Raw genomic sequence first — 22219 nt, 5'->3', positions numbered from 1 at the left:
AACCTATACAATTTTTATAAGTTTACCGCAAATTCATTCTGCGGAGATTTGGAAAAAAAAAGACAGTTTTATGTCATAAATGTTTAATTTTTTTAAAATTTAAATTGTTATATGCAAGTTTTGTTACTGACAAATCCAAAAGGAGTAGATTAGAGACTCATATCTTGATGTACAGAACCGATAAACGAACGGAGAGTAGTGACGAAGAGTTAATACCTTCATACAGGGCTATAAGTTCAACTAACAGCATGAGTGAACAACAAGTGGCAAATCTGAAGGTCCAAATGCGGGCGTGCCTTGAACAACAGGCACAGCTTTTCGAGCAAAAGCTCGCGGTAGTTACAGATCAGTTGAATAATCTTAGGGGGACCGTGCCAGAAGTGAAGGTATACCTGGCCACAGAAATTGTACCAGGACAAAGGTGCGACGAGCCCTTAGACATAGTGAAGTCTATCCCCGAGTTTGATGGAAAGCAAGACAATTACGTCTCTTGGAGACAAGCTGCTGCATCGGCATATAAGGTTTTCGAGCCCTACAACGGGAGCTCTAGGCATTACCAGGCAGTTGCCATTATTAGAAATAAAATAGGGGGACCTGCAGATGCAGTACTTGCATCCTTCAACACTGTGCTAAATTTTAACGCTATAATTGCAAGATTGGATTTCACATTTGCCGACAAAACGCCGGTACATGTGATCCAACAAAACCTGAATATTCTGAGACAGGGCGCCTTGCCCTTGTTGAAATACTACGATGAAGTAGAGAAAAACTTGACACTAATTATAAATAAAACTCTTTTGACTTATGATTCGGCTGCAGCAGCCGTTTTGAATGAAAAATATAGAGCTGACGCGCTTCACACTTTCGTTTCTGGATTGAGAAAATCAATCAAATGGGCTGTTTTCCCAGCTCAGCCGCGTGATCTGCCAACCGCCCTGGCACTTGCACAGGAGGCAGAATCAAGCAACGAAAGAGGCATTTTCATGGCAAATTTTGCCAAACATACTGAGGAAAAAACTCAGAAGCCTAGCGGCCAGCCGGAAAATGAGGGCAAATTTCAACAAAAGAGCCCATTCTTCCAAAAGGGGCATAGGGAACATCAGGGACAGCCAAGGGCGGATAGTTCGAAGCAACGCTTCCAGACACAAAAGCCACAAGGGCAGCGTCCCGAGCCGATGGAGGTTGATACTTCATCGCGTTTTAAGCAAAACACGCAGTCACAGGGCAATAGGAGGTTTCAAAATTGTGGCGACCAATCAATGCGAAGCCGCCAAAGATTGAACCACTTGCCTCACGAACATGACGGAGAAAATTATGAAGCCCGATCACAATCGGAAGCAGCAGCGTTCGAGGACGAATTGTCCGAAGCTGAATTTTTAGGGGTAGCTCCCTGCTCCCGTACGTCACACGTACAGTAGCGGGGCAAACTATCAAGCTGCTTATTGACACGGGAGCGTCCAAAAGTTTTATCAAACCTATTTCAGTACTGAAGTACTTTGTGCCTGTTGAAAAAACTTTTCAAGTAAGGTCAATACATGGGCACACAAAAATCGAGCAGAAATGCCCGATTCATTTATTCAATATAAAAACATATTTCTTTGTTCTGGAAAACCTTGGGAGATTCGATGGCATAATTGGTTTCGACCTGTTAAGGCAGGTCAATGCAAAATTAGATTTCACAAAAAATTGTATCAAATATAATGACGGCTCAGAGCCGATTCACTTTGTTAAATGCCAGAATGTAAATTTCATACAAATCGATGACGCGGATGTTCCCACCGCAGTAAAAAAAACTTTTGATAAAATGATTGACCAAACGGTTAAAGCATTTGCGGACGTTAACGAGTCCCTACCTTACAAAATCAACACGGTTGCCACTATTCGCACAACCGACGGAGAACCTGTGTACTCCAAGTTGTATCCCTATCCGATGGGCGTGTCCGAATTTGTCAACGCAGAGGTTAAACAACTTCTAGCGAATGGCATCATAAGACCGTCAAAATCGCCCTATAATAACCCTATATGGGTCGTCAACAAAAAAGGTGTCGACGAATCAGGGCACAAATTAAAGCGGTTGGTTATCGACTTTCGAAAACTAAACCAGAAAACGATTGATGATAAGTACCCGATCCCAACTATTTCTGCAATATTAGCAAATATGGGAGAGGCACAATATTTTACAACATTGGACCTCAAATCGGGCTTCCACCAAATAGAATTGGCGGAAAAGGACAGAGAAAAAACAGCTTTTTCTGTCAATAACGGGAAGTATGAATTTTGCAGACTTCCCTTTGGGCTGAAAAATGCTCCAAGTATATTCCAGAGGGCAATTGATGATGTTCTCCGGGATCAAATAGGAAAGACTTGTTACGTGTATGTAGATGACGTGATAATTTTTTCCAAGACCAAGGAAGATCATGTGATGCATATTGAATGGGTTTTAAAAAGCCTTCGGGATGCGGGCATGAGGGTCTCCCAGGAAAAGTCTAAGTTCTTCAAAAAGAGCGTAGAGTATCTGGGATTCACTGTGAGTAGGGGTGGAATACAAACATCACCTGCAAAGGTGCAAGCTATTAAAGATTTCCAGCCTCCAAAAACCTTGTTTGGTCTTAGATCTTTTTTAGGGCTAGCAAGCTACTATAGGTGTTTTATAGCGGGATTTGCCGCTATCGCGAGACCCCTAACGGACGTCTTAAAGGGCGAGAACGGCAAGATAAGTGCTAATCATTCGAGAAAGGTTAATCTTGAATTGACCCAAAGTCAACTCACAGCTTTTGACAAGCTAAAACAGATACTAGCTTCCGAAGACGTGATACTAACGTATCCCGATTTCAAAATGCCATTTGACCTGACAACAGACGCATCAGGTCATGGTCTCGGAGCAGTATTGTCTCAGGGCGGACGCCCTATTACTATGATTTCGCGAACTTTACGCGATAATGAAGTGAACTTTGCTACCAATGAGAGAGAGCTTCTTGCCATTGTGTGGGCCTTCGGAACTACTTATATGGAGTCAGAAACTTGAACATTTTCACTGACCACCAACCTCTGACATTTGCAGTGTCAGACAAGAATCCGAACGCAAAAATAAAACGCTGCAAAGCTTTTATTGATGAACATAATGCGAATATCATTTATAAACCTGGCAAAGAAAACTTCGTGGCAGACGCTTTGTCTCGTCAGAACGTTAACGCCCTAGAAGACTCTGTGCATTCTGATGATGCCACAGTGCATAGCGAGGAATCCCTCACTTACACTATAGAGGCGACAGACAAACCGGTAAACTGTTACCGGAATCAGATAGTTATTGAGGAGAATAACACCCCTTCGGTGAAAACTTTCATCTTCTTTAAGGAAAAAGTTAGGCACATTGTCCGGTTCTCTGACCGAAACACTCTCTTGCAAACTTTGCAGGACGTGCTAAGAGCGGACGTAGTCAACGCAATACATTGCGATTTGCCTATTTTGGCCTTTATTCAACATAAGTTCGAAGCATTCCCCTCAACCGTATTTAGATATCCCAAGAATATTGTAACGGACATAACTAACGGCACAGAGCAGAGGGAAATAGCCACGATAGAGCATAATCGTGCTCACCGTGCAGCCCAGGAAAATGTTAAACAAATACTTCGGGACTATTTTTTTCCCAAGATGAGTCGATTAGCGACAGAAATAGCCACAAATTGCAGAATATGTGCTATGGGAAAGTATGGTCGACATCCAACCAAACAAGCAATAGGAAAAACACCAGTACCGTCATATGCTGGAGAAATTTTGCATGTTGAAGTGTATTCCACAGACAAGAAATTTTTTCTGACCTGCGTGGACAAATTCTCCAAGTTCGCAGTGGTACAGGCTATTCATTCACGTGCGATCGTGGACATAAAAGCTCCGATTTTACAGCTTATAAACCTGTTTCCAAAAACAAAAACAATTTATTGCGATAACGAGAAGTCGCTTAACTCTGCGACCATAAGATCATTACTGGCAAATAATTTTGACATTCAAATTTCGAATGCACCTCCTTTACATAGTACTTCTAATGGACAGGTAGAGCGTTTCCATAGTACCCTTGGGGAAATAGGTCGTTGCTTGAAATTGGACAAGAACTTAACAGATACCGTCGATATCATTCTCCTTGCAACCGTACAATACAATAGGTCAATTCATTCAGTGACAGACAGAAAGCCTATAGAGGTTATTCATTCAACTCCGGTGGAACTTGCAACGCAAGTTGAAAACAGAATTAAAACAGCACAGGATAGAAAGCTTGAACAAGCAAACAAAAATAGAGTTCATAAAACTTATCGGGTTGGGGAGAAGGTATTGTTGAAATCAAATAAAAGATTAGGAAATAAGTTGTCACCCTTGTGCTCGGAAGAAGTAATAGAGGCAGATTTGGGCACAACGGTTCTTATAAAAGGGAGGGTGGTCCATAAAGACAGCCTTAAATAATAGCAATAAAATGTTTAAGACTCTTTGTTCTATTTAGACTAAGTCAGAATTTTTACTATATCAGAAACATTTTTCTTCCATATTGATTTGACCGCAGTTTGGGACACTCGCTCGTACTGACTCTGACACTGACCACTCTGACAGCAGCGACATCAAGACTTACTGACTACTCTCACGCTGACTACATACCTATAACTGACGGGGACGTGACCATCTGGGACGAGTATGGGTACCTGGGACATACAACGAACATAACGTCATACGAAACTTACGCTGACGAAACGAAAAAGACCTTGGACCTATTTACTAAAGACCATATGAGGAATTTACTCAACACGGACCTCGGACATATAGAAACATTAATAAACACACTTAAAGTTCATCACAGACAGGCACGTAGTATAAATTTGTTGGGAACCGCGCTTAAAGTAGTAGCTGGTACACCAGACTTTGACGACTGGGAACAGATTAAGTTTAGGCAAGGACAATTAATAGAAGCCGAAAACAGGCAAATTGAGATAAACACCAAATTCCAGACACGAATTAATGAAATCACAAAGACGTTGAACGCAATTCACAGGACGGAAGATTCAGACTATGGGCATTTGTTCGAAACCATTCTTGCAAAAAACAGAATAATTATCAATAATCTTGAGGATCTAATATTTTCCATAACCCTAGCAAAAATCAATTTAATAAGCCCTCTAATTCTGGACAGCGTCGATATTAACGAACTGGCAAATGAACACTTCACAAATGTTAGCATATCAGACATTTCGTCGGTATCTAGTATTAAAGCATTTCAAAATACCAATATGTTATATTTTCTCATTAAATATCCAAAACCAAAACTAGTTTGTAAGAAAATTAATGTCTTTCCAGTTCAAAAGAACAAATTGATTTTAGATTTAGAAGACAGTAGCACGGTAGCCGATTGCGGAACGCAGACCTTCGCCGTTTCCGAATGTAACGCAGCTGTGGGCACTACCTTCTGCAAGAAGATGCAGACTTCAACTTGCGCTCAACAGCTGGTGTCTGGAATCATCGCACATTGCGCAACTCGCCCTGGACATCTGGAACCGGTGACCCTGATTGACGAAGGCCTCCTCCTGATCAATGACGCAACCATTAAGGTCAAAGATAATGGCATCAGTCAGTTGGTTTCGGGAACATGCCTGGTCTCCTATAATGACCACATTTCCCTGAACGGCACTCTCTATGTCAACCATCGAGGCGTCTTGAGGAAAAAACCTGCGGTGTCCGCCTCGTCACAAATCAACGTGACCAGCCACCGAGAACACCTGAGTTTGCCCTTCCTCCACGATCTGAGCTTGAAGAATCTTCAACGCATTGGCGACCTTCAATCCGAACTACAGTCAAGGCCGTTACTAAGCAGCTGCCTTACTCTCGCACTCGTCCTGCTTTGCTATGTTGGCATTCTGAGGGTCCGACGACATCGAGCCCTAAAACGCCGAATTGAACCCGCAGCGCATCTGGGAAAACCCGAGGACGGCTTTCACTTAACCCCGGGAGGAGTTAACACGCGCTAAGCAGAATCTGCTGACCAGGTCATTAGACCGGACGCCGTTGCAACACAGATGCCAGTTCACACGCGCAAGGCAATATCTGCTGACCAAGTCATCAGACCGGACGCCGTTGCAACACAGCGGCCGGCGGAACCTGACACCCGCATGCCTGCGCTGAGTGACCACTGCAAGAACGGTCACGAGGCGCCGAGTCAGCGTTCTGTTGCTTGCGCTGCCACGGCCCATGGGCTATGCTCCGGCGTTGCCGCGGGCCATAGGCTATGTGGCCAGATTGAATATTTATTTAAGTTAGTTATAATTTGGAACTCATTATGCTCAGTTGAGCTAAATAAACATCTAAACGAAACCTACTCCAACCGAGATTTGTTTACTTATATAAACACGTAGATATGTTAAAATCGGGTGTTCCGACTTTGATATACTTTGTCCCGGCACATTGATTAAGCCTTTGACCTGCAGGAAGAATTAGACAGAATTGATCCGGCCTTAGTGTCAAGGGCAGACTTGGAGATTCTCTGCGTCTCAACTAAAGCGCTTTTGATGAGCAAAGGACGGACAAAGCCTCATAGGGACAGCGTAGTGAATTCAACAATATTTGCATCCTCGCATAGCAAACAGTTGCCCTCAATGAAGTTGCCACGGTTTGGTGGTAGCTATTCGGACTATTCATTGGGCTGTTTGAAAATCTAGTGGACAATGACGCATCACTTTCAAATATTGAAAAGTTTAATCATTTGCTGTCATGCTAGGAGCGGCCAAGGCTTATCAAGTTACCGAGGAAAACTATCCAAAGGCACTGGCAGCTTTGAAGCGCGTTTACGACAACAGCTGTCTTATCGTATTTGATAGCATTGCCAAACTATTTGACCTTCCGAAAATGCAAAGCTCGTCTGCTAGTTATTTGCGTTCGTTGATTGATAACGTTCGCGCTAGCTACGAATCACTGCTATCCTTAGGCAATGACAAACAAATTTCTAACGTCATGCTCAAACACTTGGTCATGAGTAAAGTTGATCCCAATACTCGTTCAAAGTGGGAAGAGAGCCTCGACTACAGCAAACTTCCGTCTTGGAAAGACTGCGAGGCATCTCTCAACAGACGCTACCAGCACTTATCTGCTGAGGAATCATCGTCTGGTCGCTCCCGGACTCAAAAACAAAATTTTGATGCGTCAAAGAAAGGTGGCAAAATAGCACTGGCAGTTGCACAAGCTAGTCCGCCACAGAGTCCGAAGTATTTGTTCTGCCAAGCGATTGACCATTTTATACATTCGTGTACTCAATTCGCAGCACTTAACCGCGACGAACGATTTAAGTTCGTGAAAATGTGCCTTTTGTGCATCAACTGCCTAAGGAAAGGTCACACAACAAAGGCATGCAAATCGACTACATGCAGAGTGTGTTCGAAACCACATCACACACTTCTGCATAAATATTCTGTCGACTCAGCGCAAGCTGCAACTGCCAGCCAATCATTTGTGGCGCAAGCTGAAACGCCAGCCCAAACTTCGGCTGTTAATCACGCCACGAGTGTTTCTGACCAAGTGATATTGGCTACGGCAGTAGTCCGTGTAATGGATCAATCGGGCTCCTACCAATTTGATAGGGCTTTGCTCGACTCAGGGTCCCAAATCAATTTTATGACAGAGGAGCTAGCCAAAACTTTGCAACTTAAAAAAGAGCGATAAAATATTAATTTGCTTGGCATTGGTAAACGCATGTCTGCAGAGTGTCACATTGTGCAGACGTCAATTGCGTCTCGTAGTAGCAATTTTGATTTGATGACAGAATTTGGTGTATTGCGCACTATTTCGTCATACCAGCCTGAAAGGGTAATTGTCAACGTTGATGTGCCAAAAGATCTGGAATTAGCAGATCCGCAGTTTCATAGGCCGCAGCGCATTGATCTGCTTCTTGGCGCATATGTATTCTTTGACCTATTAAGAGAAGGCCAAATTAAAGGAACCAGTGAGTCGCTACAGCACTCGGCTGGATTGTAGCTGGGCGTTGTCGATCTGCTGACTCATCTGCACTCATTAGTTTGAATCAGAGTTTTCCGCTTGATAATGAACAAATTTCCTTAGATGCATTAGTTCTGGAAGTTGGAAGAAGTTTGACTGACTCACATTTATATACTCCAGAACAAATGCTTTGCGAGAAGTCATTTGTGAACTCGATCACTCGCTTGCCCTCGGGTTGTCTTAGTGTATCGTTGCCGTTTAAGTCCAGTCCGCAGTCACTTGGCAGCTCCTATGAAACAGCTAAAAGGCCCTTTCTAGCCTTAGAAAGGAGATTGTCCAATCAGCCAGACGTACATGCCATGTACATAAGTTTCATGACTGAATACATATATTTGGGACATATGAACGCAATCGACAGCACAGTCCCGAGAGTGCCGCACTATTTTATTCCGTATTAGTGCGTGCTAAGACTGCAAAGCACCTCAACAAAGTTGCGAGTTGTCTTCGACGCGTCGAGCAAGACGTCGACTCAAGTGTCGTTAAATGACATACTCATGGTTGGGTCGACTACCCAGCCATGCTTATATTACTTTGTTGCGGTTCCGACTTCGACCGTTTGCTTTGTCCGCTGACATTGCCAAAATGTATCGGCAAGTCGAAGTCATGGAATCACAACGCAACTTCCAATTGATTATTTGGAGAAAAGATACCACAGAACAAAATATACCGTTTGAACACGGTAACAGTCATCTAGTAAAAGACTTGCATTCTATTACTAGCTCTTTTGATGCAATGGAGTCGATTCGCATACCCCGATACGTCGGCGTCTCCAAAAATTAAAAATGCCAAATCCATGGCTTTGCTGACGCCTCAACGAGAGCGTATGGGTGCTGTCTCTACGTTCGAGTAGAACAGAAGCAGAACGTAGCTGTTTATATGTTGACAGCTAAGTCCAAAGTCGCGCCGTTAAAAACCAAGTCGGTTCCGTGATTGGAATTTTGTGCTGCACAGCTGCTAGCGACGCTGTGGGACAAAGTTAGGCAACTTCTGCATATGCCAATAGAGCGAGTCGTTTTTTGGCTGCAAACACAGCCGGCTCATTTGAATACTTTCGTGGCAAATAGAGTTGCAAATATTCAAGAGCTTACTTCTGACGCATTTTGGCGTCATGTTCAGACAGCAGATAACCCAGCAGATCTGGCTTCACGCGGCTAAAACCAGATTGTTCCCTTTGGCCTCGTAATTCTTATATCGAGCTGACCAAAGAGAAGTCAACGCTGGAGAAGCAGAAGAACGTGGTCGATGAGTGCTCAAATCCCTTCATGGATCTTATTGAAAATTCGTCGTCGTACCTTAAGATTCTCCGCATTGTATGCTACGTGTTCCCATTCATCAACGGAAAAACAAATACAAACTCGTCACACCAGCTGAATTAGAGTTTGCGTTTTTGGCAGTTTAAGGCACCATTGCCTCATAATGCTAAATTTTCATTGCTTATGCCAAAAGGATGCCGATTCGTGGCAGAGCCCAGGTCAAGATGTATGTCGCGGTTTTTGTATGTTTTGCCTTCAAAGCTGTGAACATGGATGTTGTGACTGACCAGTCTGCTAACTCGTTTATAATGTGTTTGTCTAGGTTTGTCGGCCGCCGTGGACCTGTGAAGCGATTATATTCGGACAATGCCACCAATTTCGTGGGTGTTGCACCCATTTTGGAGGAACTCCGCAACAGCTTCAGCACCAACAACGATGCTATTGCCACATTTGCTGCCACAAAGGGAATAACGTTGCAATTCATCGCGCGCCGCTTTTCGGCAGCCTATGGGAGGCGGCCATAAAGTCCGCCGAGACGTTGCTGCTAAAGGCCATCGGAAGCGCAACGCTGCGGCAGGACGAGCTGGTAACCGTGGTGGTGGAAGTGGAGGCGATCCTCAACTCGCGACCGATCGTAGCAGACAGCGCCAGCCCAAACGGCGGAGAGGCCGTCACTCCAGCGTATCTACTCGTCGGAGGAACGCTGGTAGCGCTGCCTACAGGGTTAACGCAGCCCGTAACAGACGTCAAATTGAGGCATCAAGCAGTGGTTTTGGGCCGATTGGTCCAAAGAATACCTGCTGAGCCTGCAGCAGCGCCAGAAGTGGTCAGTGGAGCACCAAATCTGGAGAAAGGAGCCGTCGTAGTCGTCCACGAGGACAACGCTCCTCCTCAGCAGTGGATGCTGGGAGTCATCGAGGAGACGACAAAAGGCGCCGATGGCAAAGTGCGCGTGGCGACCGTCAGGACGAAGGCGGGGCTGTTTAATCGGTCGATACACCGTCTTGCGCCATTGCCTACCAATATTCCTTGAAGCACTGCGTGCCTTCAACGTGGCCGATGTAAAGGCATTTCACTTAGTTTTAAGATTATTTAAGAGAAATATAATTGAAAGCAATAGTTGAGTCGTCCACTGCAGCTGCCTGCTAGCAGCATAATTGCAATTGCCACTCTTATGTTGTGCTTGCGGCGGCGGCCTTTGATTTGTATGTAGCTTCGCTACAATTAAAGAAACACTTGTAATATTGAAGTCGAGCTGTGCGAATGTGTTACTTTTCTTCGCCCAATAAATCGTGCATAGAAAGACTCCGTCTTTCTTTTACATGAACGTTTTGTGAACCGTTTGCTTTTGCCATACCGGCAAGATATCGGCTTAAAGCCGAACAGAACTTGAACACATTTTCACTAATTGGAGGTATTTGCCAAATTTATGTTAGTTATAGAAAATTCGAATTGCGTGGTATAGTGGGAAGTTCCAAAATGCACATTTTCTGGGCATTTACATAAGGCTGCTTGAGTAAATATCTCAATTATATTATTATAATTATATCTGATTATACGGAAAACCCCCAATTTCAGGGGAATGGGGGGAAAATAAAAAATTTGGTGTCTCTACCTCTTATAAGCCCCTGTTTTATCGACTCGTCTTGTCATGCTGATTAAGAATATATATACCTTGTGGGGTCTGCCTCGTCTCCTTCTGCCTGCTAAATTTTTCATCTCGCGCAAACTTATTATACTCTTGTACATTTCATGTACAGAGTATAAAAATTGCTAACTGCAACGGAACCATGCCAAAGTAAGTTGTCATTTCCATTCCAATCGTAAACTACAATTTTAGCAAAAGAATTTATACAAACAAATTAACGCAGAGCGTGCATTGCTAAAAGTAACGGGAACTAACATGAGCCTATGTTAATTGTATGTACATATGCACGCATTTTACATATGTACATCCGGCCGGCCATAAGTCAGTGACCGCTCGAATAAGAACGATTTTGGGCATGGTCATCAATTTAAGCGTATGAATCGTGCACGCGCACTTACATAGTCGTGCGCAAGCAACAACACTGCACTTGCAGAAAGTGGCATATCAGATAATATTGGTCACAGGGCTAGCTTTCATTTTAAGAATCTTTCTGTACTTAGAGCTAGTCAGATTTTTGATATAATTCGCGTTGGTCATCGCCACGCCAAACTTTTCTTAAAAGTCTACTCATTTATGCGACACCGTGCACCTTATTAATTCGCTCAAGAGCCAATCGGTGTAATGCCTACCCAAGTAGTGCTACACCGCGTACCCCATCTATTCGCCTAACAGCGAACTTGCTTAATTGGCGCCCAACATAATCGGAAACCACGATCCGTAATTAAACTAAATATAAACTTACATAAAAACCAACAAAAAGTTGCCAAACCAGCAAACAATAAAAATTAAACTGGCAGATCCAACCAAGGAGGACCACAGTGACGGGCGGTCACTTTTTATATAAGAAAACACATAACACGATAATAAGTAAAAAACATGTAAGTAGAGTGCCTATTTACTATAAAAAACAAAAAGACAGAATAAGCGTAAATTAAATTTTATGCAGCTGTTTATAAAATAAGCCTTTGCAAACCAACAAATTTTTACCTAAGATAATACCCTTATGAGTGGTAGTGAACTAGAGGAGCTAGTATCTGGTTTGGATAAGATCCCAGCAGAATTAAACAAATTCTGAGCAAAAAAATCGAGAATTGGTAGTCCGATGAAAACATAACTACAAAAATGTCCGATATAACAATGCTGGTCCAGATGGCAGTAAACACTGCACTCGCAAATCAGTCCCAAATGTTTGAGAATAAATTAAAAGAAATAGAAACTAAATTTTCTAACACAATGGTAACTGTACCCGAGGTAGAGATATTTAGGGATGCCGAAATAATACCGGGCATCCAATGTAGTGAGACATTGGATATTGTAAAATCCGTACCCAAGTTTGAGGCTAAATATGAGACATACGTTTCATGCGCAAAGCCGTACGGCTTATAAAACTTTCGAAAATGACGCAGGTAGTTCGAAACATTAACAGGCGCTAGGTACAATCAGAAATAAGATAAAAGGTCCTGCCGACATGGTGCTGTCTTGCTACGATACACCATTAAACTTTAAAGCAATCATTAAAAGACGACTTTACGTATGCAGATAAACGCCTTATTTACTTAATTGAACAAGAGTTCAAGGAAACTTGACAATAACACAATACTACGACGAGACATCAATGACGATGATACCTCCCTTAACGAAAAATGTAGAAGAGATGCCTTGCGAGTATTTATTTCAGGCACCAAAAAGTCCTTAAGCAACATCCTTTTTTCGGCACGTTCCAAAGACCTGCCATCAGCCCTGGCCTTAGCCCATGAAGTTGAGTCAAATCATGAGTGTTTCCAATTTGCAAGAACTATGCAAAAAGCCCCGAGGAGAAAGTTCACAGAAACGAACAACAGCAAAAAAGTATAGTTATGGATAATACCAGCTCGCCACAGGGTAAAAGTCCAGAATCGGAACTAATCGACCTTAACAATGAAAATATTGAATACGAGCCGGTTAATTTTTTAGACGAACAATAGCAGGTAAAACAATTAAATTACTTATTGACACGGGTGCTTAAAAAAGAACAATATAAAGCCACTTACAGAGCGAACGTTGGTGCAGTAGATAAACATTTCTTAGTTAAGTAACTTCATGGCTTTAACCCTACACAGAAAAAGTGTTTCATGCACCTTTTCAACACCACAGCTACATACTCTGACAACATTGAACTTGACCTAATAAATAGAGTAAATGCTTCGGTGAATTTTAAAAATATAATTTTGAAAACTGAGTCCGGATCCGAAATAATTCAATTTCTGAAATGCACGTACGTCAACTTTACAGAAATAGAATTCAAATCGGGATTTCATAAAATACTGTTGTGAAAAATAATAGAGAAACAAGTGGAAAAGCTTAAGTCGGGTGTACCGACTTTGAAATACTCTGTACATATGAAATATACCTGTACAAGCATGCGTCCATGTGTGATACCAGAAAATCCAATTGTGGCTAAAAATACTGAACTTAGCGATTACTTAACAAGTAAAAAAGCTAAAGTCCCGACTTTGAAATGCTCTGTATGTTTAGAATAATTATAGAAATTAAAAAAGTAAGAGAATTAAAAAAAATAAATTTGATCGATTTTACCTCTTTTGGTATTCGAACTCACGTAAAGGGGGTATAATTGCACATATACAAAGCAATTGCGTCTATGTGAGTGTATGTATGTTTATACGCGTCTATTCGTGTCTGTGTAAACATGTTAGCAGTCAACCAAACAGCAACATCAACAACAGCCGTGGACAGTGCTTGAGCAGCGCTGCAGCAGCAAATACATTTATGGCTATAACTTCTTGTTAAATCGGTCTATCATGATGAAGCTTGGCGTACGGGCACATAATTACTAACTGGGGGTATTTACAAAATTTTAGTTCGAAATTCCAAGAATTACGGGAGTTAGAAAAAATCGCGAATTGCGGGGGAGAGGGGGGAGGGAGGGAAATTCCAAAACATACATTTTCTGCATATTCTCATAAGGCATCTCGGAATAAATTTTGGTGGTGCTAGGTCTTATAGCCTCTGAGATATAGGTGGTTATACGAACGGCGTTTCCGAGAATCATCCATAGGGGCAAATTCAAAAAAATAAAACTCGTATGGCGTACACACATAGCGTACACAAATCTTTGTGCAAAATTGTGTGTCTCTAGCTCTTATAGTGCCAGAGATCCAGCTTTTCATATGGACTGACAGACAGACATAGATCGACTCATCTTGTCATGATGATCAAGAATATATATACTTTGTGGGGTCTGCCACGCCTACTTCTACCTGTTACATTTTTCAGAGTATATTACTCTTGCCGACATTCAGGGCCTTGCAAAGTTGCATGACTTTTTTTTCGGAATTTATTCCATAAAAATTGGGAAAAACCATAGTGCGATGTTAAGTTTATCAATGTTAGCTATGGGCAATTTCGTTTCGGATGTATGACATCGATTTTTATTCAGGACTTACATCACTAGTAAGCATGTATGTAGTACAAGTTGAACCAAGGCAGCAAGAACAACAAGAGCTCCGGGCTGCGCTCTGGAAAATATTACATTTGTGGCTATAATTTCCTTCTAAATCGGCCTATCATGATGCCACAATGCTCCGCCGGCTAGAGTGTGCTGTAATTTATGTTTGGCACCCCAAAGAAAAGAGCCGTCAGATTGAATCAACAGGCGGAATATGTGGATCTAGTATTTATTAATCGCCTTCAGTGGCGGCATACATCTAATTCGGCTGCCTCGGCGTAGATCACCGGGGCCTTCTGCAGCCTCTGCCAACGAAGGGTGGCCGGATCACGATCCCGTGCTATCTGCGCCGTCTCCACCACTGTCTCACTGCGAGAATTGCATCGAGTTTCTGTTTCACCATGAGGACTAATTTTTTAATTTAATGCATTTTCCGCATTAGTTTTGTGATTGCTTTGATAGTTTCGGAGATACAGGTGATTATACTAAAATACCCCATAGAGGGGAAGTGGGAGGAAAAAAAAAAAGGGTACACATCTAGCGTAAGGCATCTTTGTGTAAAATTTGGTGTCTATCGCTTATAGTCTCTGAGATCCAGGAGTCTGTCAGGACTGTCTGTCTGTCAAACAGGGCTAGATTGACTCGCATTGTCATGCTGATTAAGAATATATATACTTCGTGGGGTCTGCCACGCCTCCTTATGCCTGTTACATATTTCACCTTCCGCAAACCTAATATTCTCTTATACATTTCATGTACAGAGTATAAACCTATTTTTGCTTTTGGGAGCAATGGATACTGGTGCCTCGTGGTTTAACATGGGCGTAGTAAATGTCGAATAACTGGACAATCTAAAGATGAATAGTATAGTTATACTGAATATTTATAAAATTTAAAGATAGTAAATTTACAAATATTCTAATTATTTATAAATATGATTGATACTTGCCGAGACATAATTTAACAGTGCGGAATTAAGAATTTTGCTTTCTTCATTGATAAGGGCCAGATATTTATAGCAGTTGTAGCGAATAGTCCACATTTTCGCATCTTTCCTAGTAATCTGAAAGATTTTAAATAGAATTATTCTTGATAAAAAATACAATATAAACAGGGGTGCCACAGATATCTCTTTATTCCAAATTTCGCCCGAAAACCAAATCTCGGTGCCGTAGAAATTTTATGGGAGTTTTCAAATACCGTCTGTTTTGCCATTGTCATTAAAACACTAACAAAGACATTTTTCCTCATTAAAAAAATCATTGGAATATAAACCTTATAGTTTTTCGGGGGAGAGCAGAAAACTATAAAGTTTTCCCCAATCTAAGGTGGAATAGCTTGGGACGATTAATGCATGGCTGAGGGGGTGCTCAGTCTCTACTATGCGAACTCTGGATACCTGCCGACCGCCAGTTTTAAGTCAGTGATCGATTTTACCTCTCTCGGTCAGGCCGTCAGCCAATTGGTACCACAAGGGGATTACGTGTAACCACCAAGCCAGGTGGTACCCTCCTTGCGAGGGCGGCTGGAAGCAGGCCCCTGGCACGGTCATGTCTCTGCCAGGTGGTGCTGACTAATGGTAGTCGGGCGAGAGCTGAAAACTCTATCAAATTTTTTCCAATCCAAGGCAGAACAGCTTAAGGAAATGGATGCGTGGCTGAGGGGGTGCTCAGTCTCTACTATGCGAACTCTGGATACCTGCTTACCCACAGTTTAAGTCAGGCTTGTGGTATCCGGGCTAGGCCACGGGCGCCCCACCCCTTCCGGACTACTCGTGGGACCAGTATGAAACCTTATATTAAGACAACAAAAAAAAAAAAACAAAACAATGAGACTGGAACTTGTCATAAGTCGGACGGGACCTCAAATCCCTCTAACAAGATGGTCATAGATTTGATTGTCAATAGGATGGGAATTTGGAGAGGATCAGACCTCAGCTTCCAAGGCGAAGCAGCTAAGCCAAGCTGTAAAGCCAGCAGTCGAAGGGTATGTGGCTGGTAACTCTACAGAGCCAGGTACTTCGGCGATGCCACCACCAAAAACGACATTTCAAGACAAGAGACGCGCAGCAGACATACTGCAAAAAAAAAAAACCATTCTGCCCCCGAGACGTTACCAGACGGTCGAAGGATGGTGGAATGGGCAAAGACAATTTTACCGGATTTTAAGCCAGCTCCGGTAAGGAGATACAAAAATGCCCCGAAAAGGCAGTGGTAAGGCAGAGGAAGTGGAAGGGACCACGCGCCAGATCGTACTAGTGATTAATAAGGAATCGGTGGATGAGTTGGCCAAGAGTGGACATCTGGCCAGATATGGCTATAAATTGTTAGCCACACGAGTCTATGGTATGGTAAGGCAACCACACAAGACGCTGAATTAGCAGACGTAGAACCGGTCGTTCCAGGAAGTCCTGAAACCGAGGTCGCGTCGAACGATGAGGATATCCTGGAGGGATACTCCTCTGAAACCTTCGAGCTCGCGAAGGGACTCGCCACCGAGCATGATCTCAACGTAGACGACGATGAGGCCGACCAGACAGTGGTGGATATGGATGTAGATGCCCTTGAGGTTTCTACAGATTAATATCAACCACTGCAAAGCAGCAGCAGCTGCCCTACTACATCGTCTGAGTAAAGAAGACATGGACGTAGTCCTCATTCAGAAACTTTGGGCTTGTAGAGGCAAGGTCTCTGGATTGGAGAAGCAGTATAAGCTGATTACAGGTAAAAGCACAGGCAAGATTAGAACCTGTATTCTAACTAAGAAAAACATAAGCATTTTTCTGCTATCCAATTTCAGCGGTGGAGATAACACAGCGGCATGTATTGAGGCTAAGCCAAAGCCTATGAGAATATGCTCCGCCAACATGGCTTACGAAGAAGCTAATCCTCCGCCACTGCTAGCAAGGCAGATCATAGAGGACAGCAGGCAGAAAAATATAGATCTGCTCATAGGATGCGATGCCAACGCTCATCACACTCAGTGGTGCAGCACTGATACCAACGTACGGGGTGAGTTCATTATAGCCTGTACCCAAAGGTGAAAGGCTATACTAGTTTTGTGCGAATGTATGTAACACACAGAAGGAGGCGTGGCAGACCCCACAAAGTATATACATTCTTGATCAGGGTGACAAGCCGAGTCGATATAGCCATGTCCGTCTGTCCCTCTGTCCGTCTGTCTGTATGAGCACAAGGATCTCAGGAAGTACAAGAGCTAGAATAACCAAACTTGGTATCGAGGTTCCCCTAAGTCCTAGGCAGTTAAAGTTTATTTTTTTTATTCTGATACACCCCCCCCCACTCCCCCGCAATTCCTGTTTTTGTTTATGAATTAAGTAATTCTTGGAATTTTGAAATCAATTCTGGTAGTTACATCCAGTTAGTGCTTATGTGTCCGTGTGCCAAGTTCCTTCAGGTCAATTCTGAAGAAAGTTATAGCCATAAATAAAATCGCTGCTCATGCGCTGCCTGCAGCACTGCCGCAGCTGTTGTTGTTGTTGCTGCTTTGGTTCAACTTTGTGCTGCATATGCTGTTAAAACTAAACAAAAACATGTATTCTTATTTAATTTAATTAATTCATTAGAATTAATTCTTTTTAATAATTTAATTTTTTTTTTAATTTTTTTATTTTTATTTTTCTTTTTTGTGGAGAGTACAGGCTATTTCGAGCAAGCCCGGCTGTAGCGTTCTATCTTGTTTTCAACTACATCCTGTCTACTAACATACTCTTATGTTGGATCAGATCCAGCTTTTGTGATTAGGAACCGAAGCCAGGTTATTGACCTCACATTCAATCCGAAGTATCTCTAAAGAACGAAAGACCAATCGCGACTAGAAATCCTATACGCACAAGCTGGACCTCGTACTTTAATCACCTAAGTAATATATTACCAGACTAGCCCCCTGAGGGCCCAGACACAGTCGAATTCACCTCGACACTAATAAACAAATTGACTGCAGCGTACGAAATCACGCTGCAGAAATCATGACCCATTGGGAAACCAAGGGGCAAGCTCAAGCCTTCCTGGTGGACTCCACAAGTCAGTGAGTCAAGAAAAAAAGCCAGGACACTCTTCAACGCAGCTAGATCCCAAGGGGGAGAGCAACACTGGTGTGCATACAAACAGGGCCTGTCAGAGTACAAGAAAATTCTCACACAAGCTAAACGATCTTCGTGGCAGAACTTCTGCTCAGATATCGAGAACACTCCGACGCCACAAGGTTAAGGAAAGTTCTCTCAAAAACTCCATCAACACTGGGTTCAGGAGCCAGACAAGACTTGGACGACCTCGAGTCTAGAGTCGTTAGAGTTGCTTCTAGGCAAGTAGCTTTTGCTTTCTTATATATGCTTATATATGCTTTTCCCAGCTACACAAACACTAAACTGACCAGCAGTGCGTCAAGCGCTAGTCCAGCTCAAAAGCCGCCCAATCTATTATCTAAAAATAATATCAGGTGGGCGATAAAAAGCTTCAAGTCCTTTAAATCAGCAGGGCCGGATACATAATTCCGGCTCAGCTAATTCACGCAGGAAATACTGCCATCAGATGGTTGGCAAATATTTTTCACAAAATCTTCCTGACAAGGAATATCCCAGAAGCTTGGCTTAGATCAAGAGTGGTCTTCATACCCAAAGCAGGTAAAGCCTCGCACACTACTCCAAAAGATTTCAGACCGATAAGTCTCTCATCTTTTCTATTAAAGACGTTCGAGAGATTACTGGGTCCCCATTTAAGAAGCAAGATCCCGCTCTCAGAGCTGTCATGCTCTCAATACGCCTACTGTAAAGGCAGATCTACAGAAACGGCACTCCATGCTGTGACTTCTGGCATCGAAAAAGCCCTCAATACCAAACAATACACCCTTACCGCCTTCCTAGACATAGAAGGCGCTTTTAACAATGTGCCTCCTAACGCCATCGGAAGCTTACTTACACAACTGGGAATGGACACTTCCATTTGGGCGATGTCAAGTGGCCTAAGGGTGAACCCCAGCAAAACAGAGCTGATGTTATTCACTAGGAAATATAAAATTCCTCCTCGTCGCCTCCCATTACTAAATGGGGTACCACTATCCTTCAGCAGCTCAGCCAAACATCTAGGTTTGATACTGGATAGGAAGTTGAACTGGTACTTTAACATTGAAGACAGAGTAAGAAAAGCCACAATCGTACTCTATACCTGCAGGAAATCCATTGGACTGAAATGGGGCATGGCCCCTTATGTGGTCCACTGGCAATACACTGCAATAATCACGACGCACTAGATGCGATTCTGGGAATACTCCTGTTGCCGCCAAAATCATATTTTCAAATTTAAAACAGTTAAAAATCTGCTAACACTATTGTTTTGTTAAACACCAATACATTGTATACTAATCGTAATATCGATATATTGTCACTCCATACTTATTGTATAACGAACCCTCACTAGTCACAAGTAAGCAAGTAGTCACTTGGTTGAACACAAGCGGAGTAGACACACGAAAAGTTTTTTAAGCTCCGCACTCTGCAGCTCCGCACTCCGCGGCTCCGCAGCTTTATTTCATTGCTTATATTATATCAGTATCAGTTATAGTTAAATAAACTTGTTTAAAACGATACGCAGCAGTATTTATTTCGGTTGCTCTAAGAAGTTCGTGATCTCCGCCAAGCCAACAACTCCCAATACATCCCACGTTGGCGGCTCTGCGCATAAAAGAAACCAACCAGTGGTCAGATGAATGTTTTTGTCATGCCAAAATCCTGAGAGGAAATTACATAATCCCCTCAGTCACTGACTACTGTATCGCGAGGAGTATTCCCACCTTTCACACCATCACTCCGTCTAGGGAAGAATGGAATTCCTGCCCTTCAGGCCCCACTAATTCAATCAAAATTTACACAGGCGGTTCTAAATTAGACAACAGTGTAGGCGGGGGCGTCTTTTGCGAAGAACTAGGCATCAAAAAAGCCTTCAGGCTTCCGGATTAATATAACAGCTTAAACTCAACTTAAAAGATAAGAAAGTCTAACACGAAGCTGTACAATAACGTCTATTAATGCCTCCGACACGTTGGGGGAATTTCATTTGCCAGTTGGCCAGCTATGCCCCGATTAGTCAGAGACATTATAGACCTAAAAAACTATACAAAAAGTAAGTAGCGGAGGAAAATTAATTCCATTTAAGTAAGTAGTAGAAGTAAGAAGTAGAATGAGAAAGAGAAAGAGGAAAAGAGAAAAAGAAAGAAGGAAAGAGAGTTAGAGAAACAGGGAAAGGGAATGGTCGAAAGGGAGAGACAAAAACAAAAAGAGGGAAATCTCCAACCCGGTGGGGGAAATTTTAAATGCCAGTCCGGCAAGCTATGCCCCAACTCACAGCAGTAAGTGGTCAGAGATTTCCCCGAAGATAATTATAAAGAATAATTTTGATAGAACAGAGAGAGAGAGAGAGAGAGAGAGTCCTGTCGAAAGTAAATGTGAAAGATCATTATAATGATTGCACATGACCCGAAAACGATTGTGCAAAGCGTAATCAGTTGTGCATCTTGTCAATATGAACGGCAAATAATTCCTTGTTTGTCTACAAGGAACTGAAAAATTAAGGCGACCTAAGAGCAAAAAGAAGGAATTGCTTCTGAACAGACTCAATACTTTCCTGATGCTTTCTATACTTGCAGTATTCAAGCACAGGGCGTACTAGAGCACTGTAAAGGAGATTAGTGGCATAAGGGTCAATAAATTCCTTGGACCAACGTTTAATGAATCCAAGTAATCCCTTGGCCTTATTGACAATACTGGATATGTGAAGGTTAGAATTCAATTTGGAATCAAAAAGAACCCCAAGGTCTTCAACAGTCGATATACGTTGCAATGGCACATTGTCAATCGCATACGTCCCTAAATGAGGCAAAGTTCGGTGAAATGTCATGAACTTACATTTGGAGCAATTGAGGTGCAAGTGGTTAGCTAAGCTCCAAGATTGCATGCGGTTCAGATCATCCTGCAGGCGATGAAAATGAGAAAGGTCTTTGTACGTCAGAATAAGTTTCACATCATCAGCATACATAAGGTAGCGGGGAGGTCATTAATAAATAATGTATAAAGTAAGGGGCCAAGATGGCTACCTTGAGGCACACCTGATGATGCAAATACAGGCTTAGAAATGTGCGACCTAAGCAAGATCCGTTGGGATCTGTCTTTTAGATAAGACGAAATCCAACACAAAACAGCGGAGGGAAATCCTATACGACTTAGCTTAAAGAGCAGCAGATCATGGTTCACAGAGTCACATGCTTTACTGAAGTCAGTATAAATGACATCAGTCTGCATTTTTAGAGTAAATGTTTCATTAACCAAGGAAGTAAATTCCAGCAAATTGGTCGTAGTATACCGTCTCTTTATGCAACCATGTTGAGCCGGAGATATGATAGATTTACAGAGGTGCTGCAAACTATTTTCATACTCTGTACATGAAATGTACAGAAGTACTATATATTAGGTTTGCGGGAGCTGAAAAATGTAACAGACAGAAGGAGGCGTGGCAGACCCCACAAAGTATATATATTCTTGATCAGCATGACGAGACGAGTCGATCTAGCCCTGTCTGTCTGTCCGTCTGGATCTCAGAGACTATAAGAGATAGAGACACCAAATTTTGCACAAAGATGCCTTAAGTGTGTATTCTATACGAGTTTGTTTTATTTTTTTGATTTTCCCTCCCACTTCCCCCCTATGGGGGTTTTCCCGATTTTCCATTCGTATAATCGCCTATATCTCGGAGACTATAAGACCTAGGAACACCAAATTTTAGTCTCAGATGCCTTATGTGAATACGCAGAATATTTATATTTTGGAATTTCTCTCCCTCC

The 22219-nt window shown here is 42.5% G+C and overlaps 1 protein-coding gene across 4 annotated transcripts in view; it reads right to left on the bottom strand.

Moving 5' to 3' along the window:
• Nucleotides 1–22219, bottom strand: part of LOC115630798 (calcineurin-binding protein cabin-1-like) — a 285450-nt gene that overhangs the window by 233671 nt on the left and 29560 nt on the right. For all 4 annotated transcript variants that reach the window (XM_030527455.1, XM_030527459.1, XM_030527457.1 and 1 more), the window contains exon 3: nt 15318–15431. In XM_030527455.1, the coding sequence (XP_030383315.1) occupies nt 15318–15431 (114 nt within the window). The remainder of the gene's footprint in view (nt 1–15317; nt 15432–22219) is intronic.

The sequence above is a fragment of the Scaptodrosophila lebanonensis genome, unplaced genomic scaffold (assembly GCF_003285725.1).
Source record: "Scaptodrosophila lebanonensis strain 11010-0011.00,11010-0021.00 unplaced genomic scaffold, SlebRS2 tig00001410-arrow-pilon, whole genome shotgun sequence".
Classification (NCBI taxonomy): domain Eukaryota; kingdom Metazoa; phylum Arthropoda; class Insecta; order Diptera; family Drosophilidae; genus Scaptodrosophila; species Scaptodrosophila lebanonensis.
This window is presented reverse-complemented; position numbering and strand designations above follow the sequence as displayed.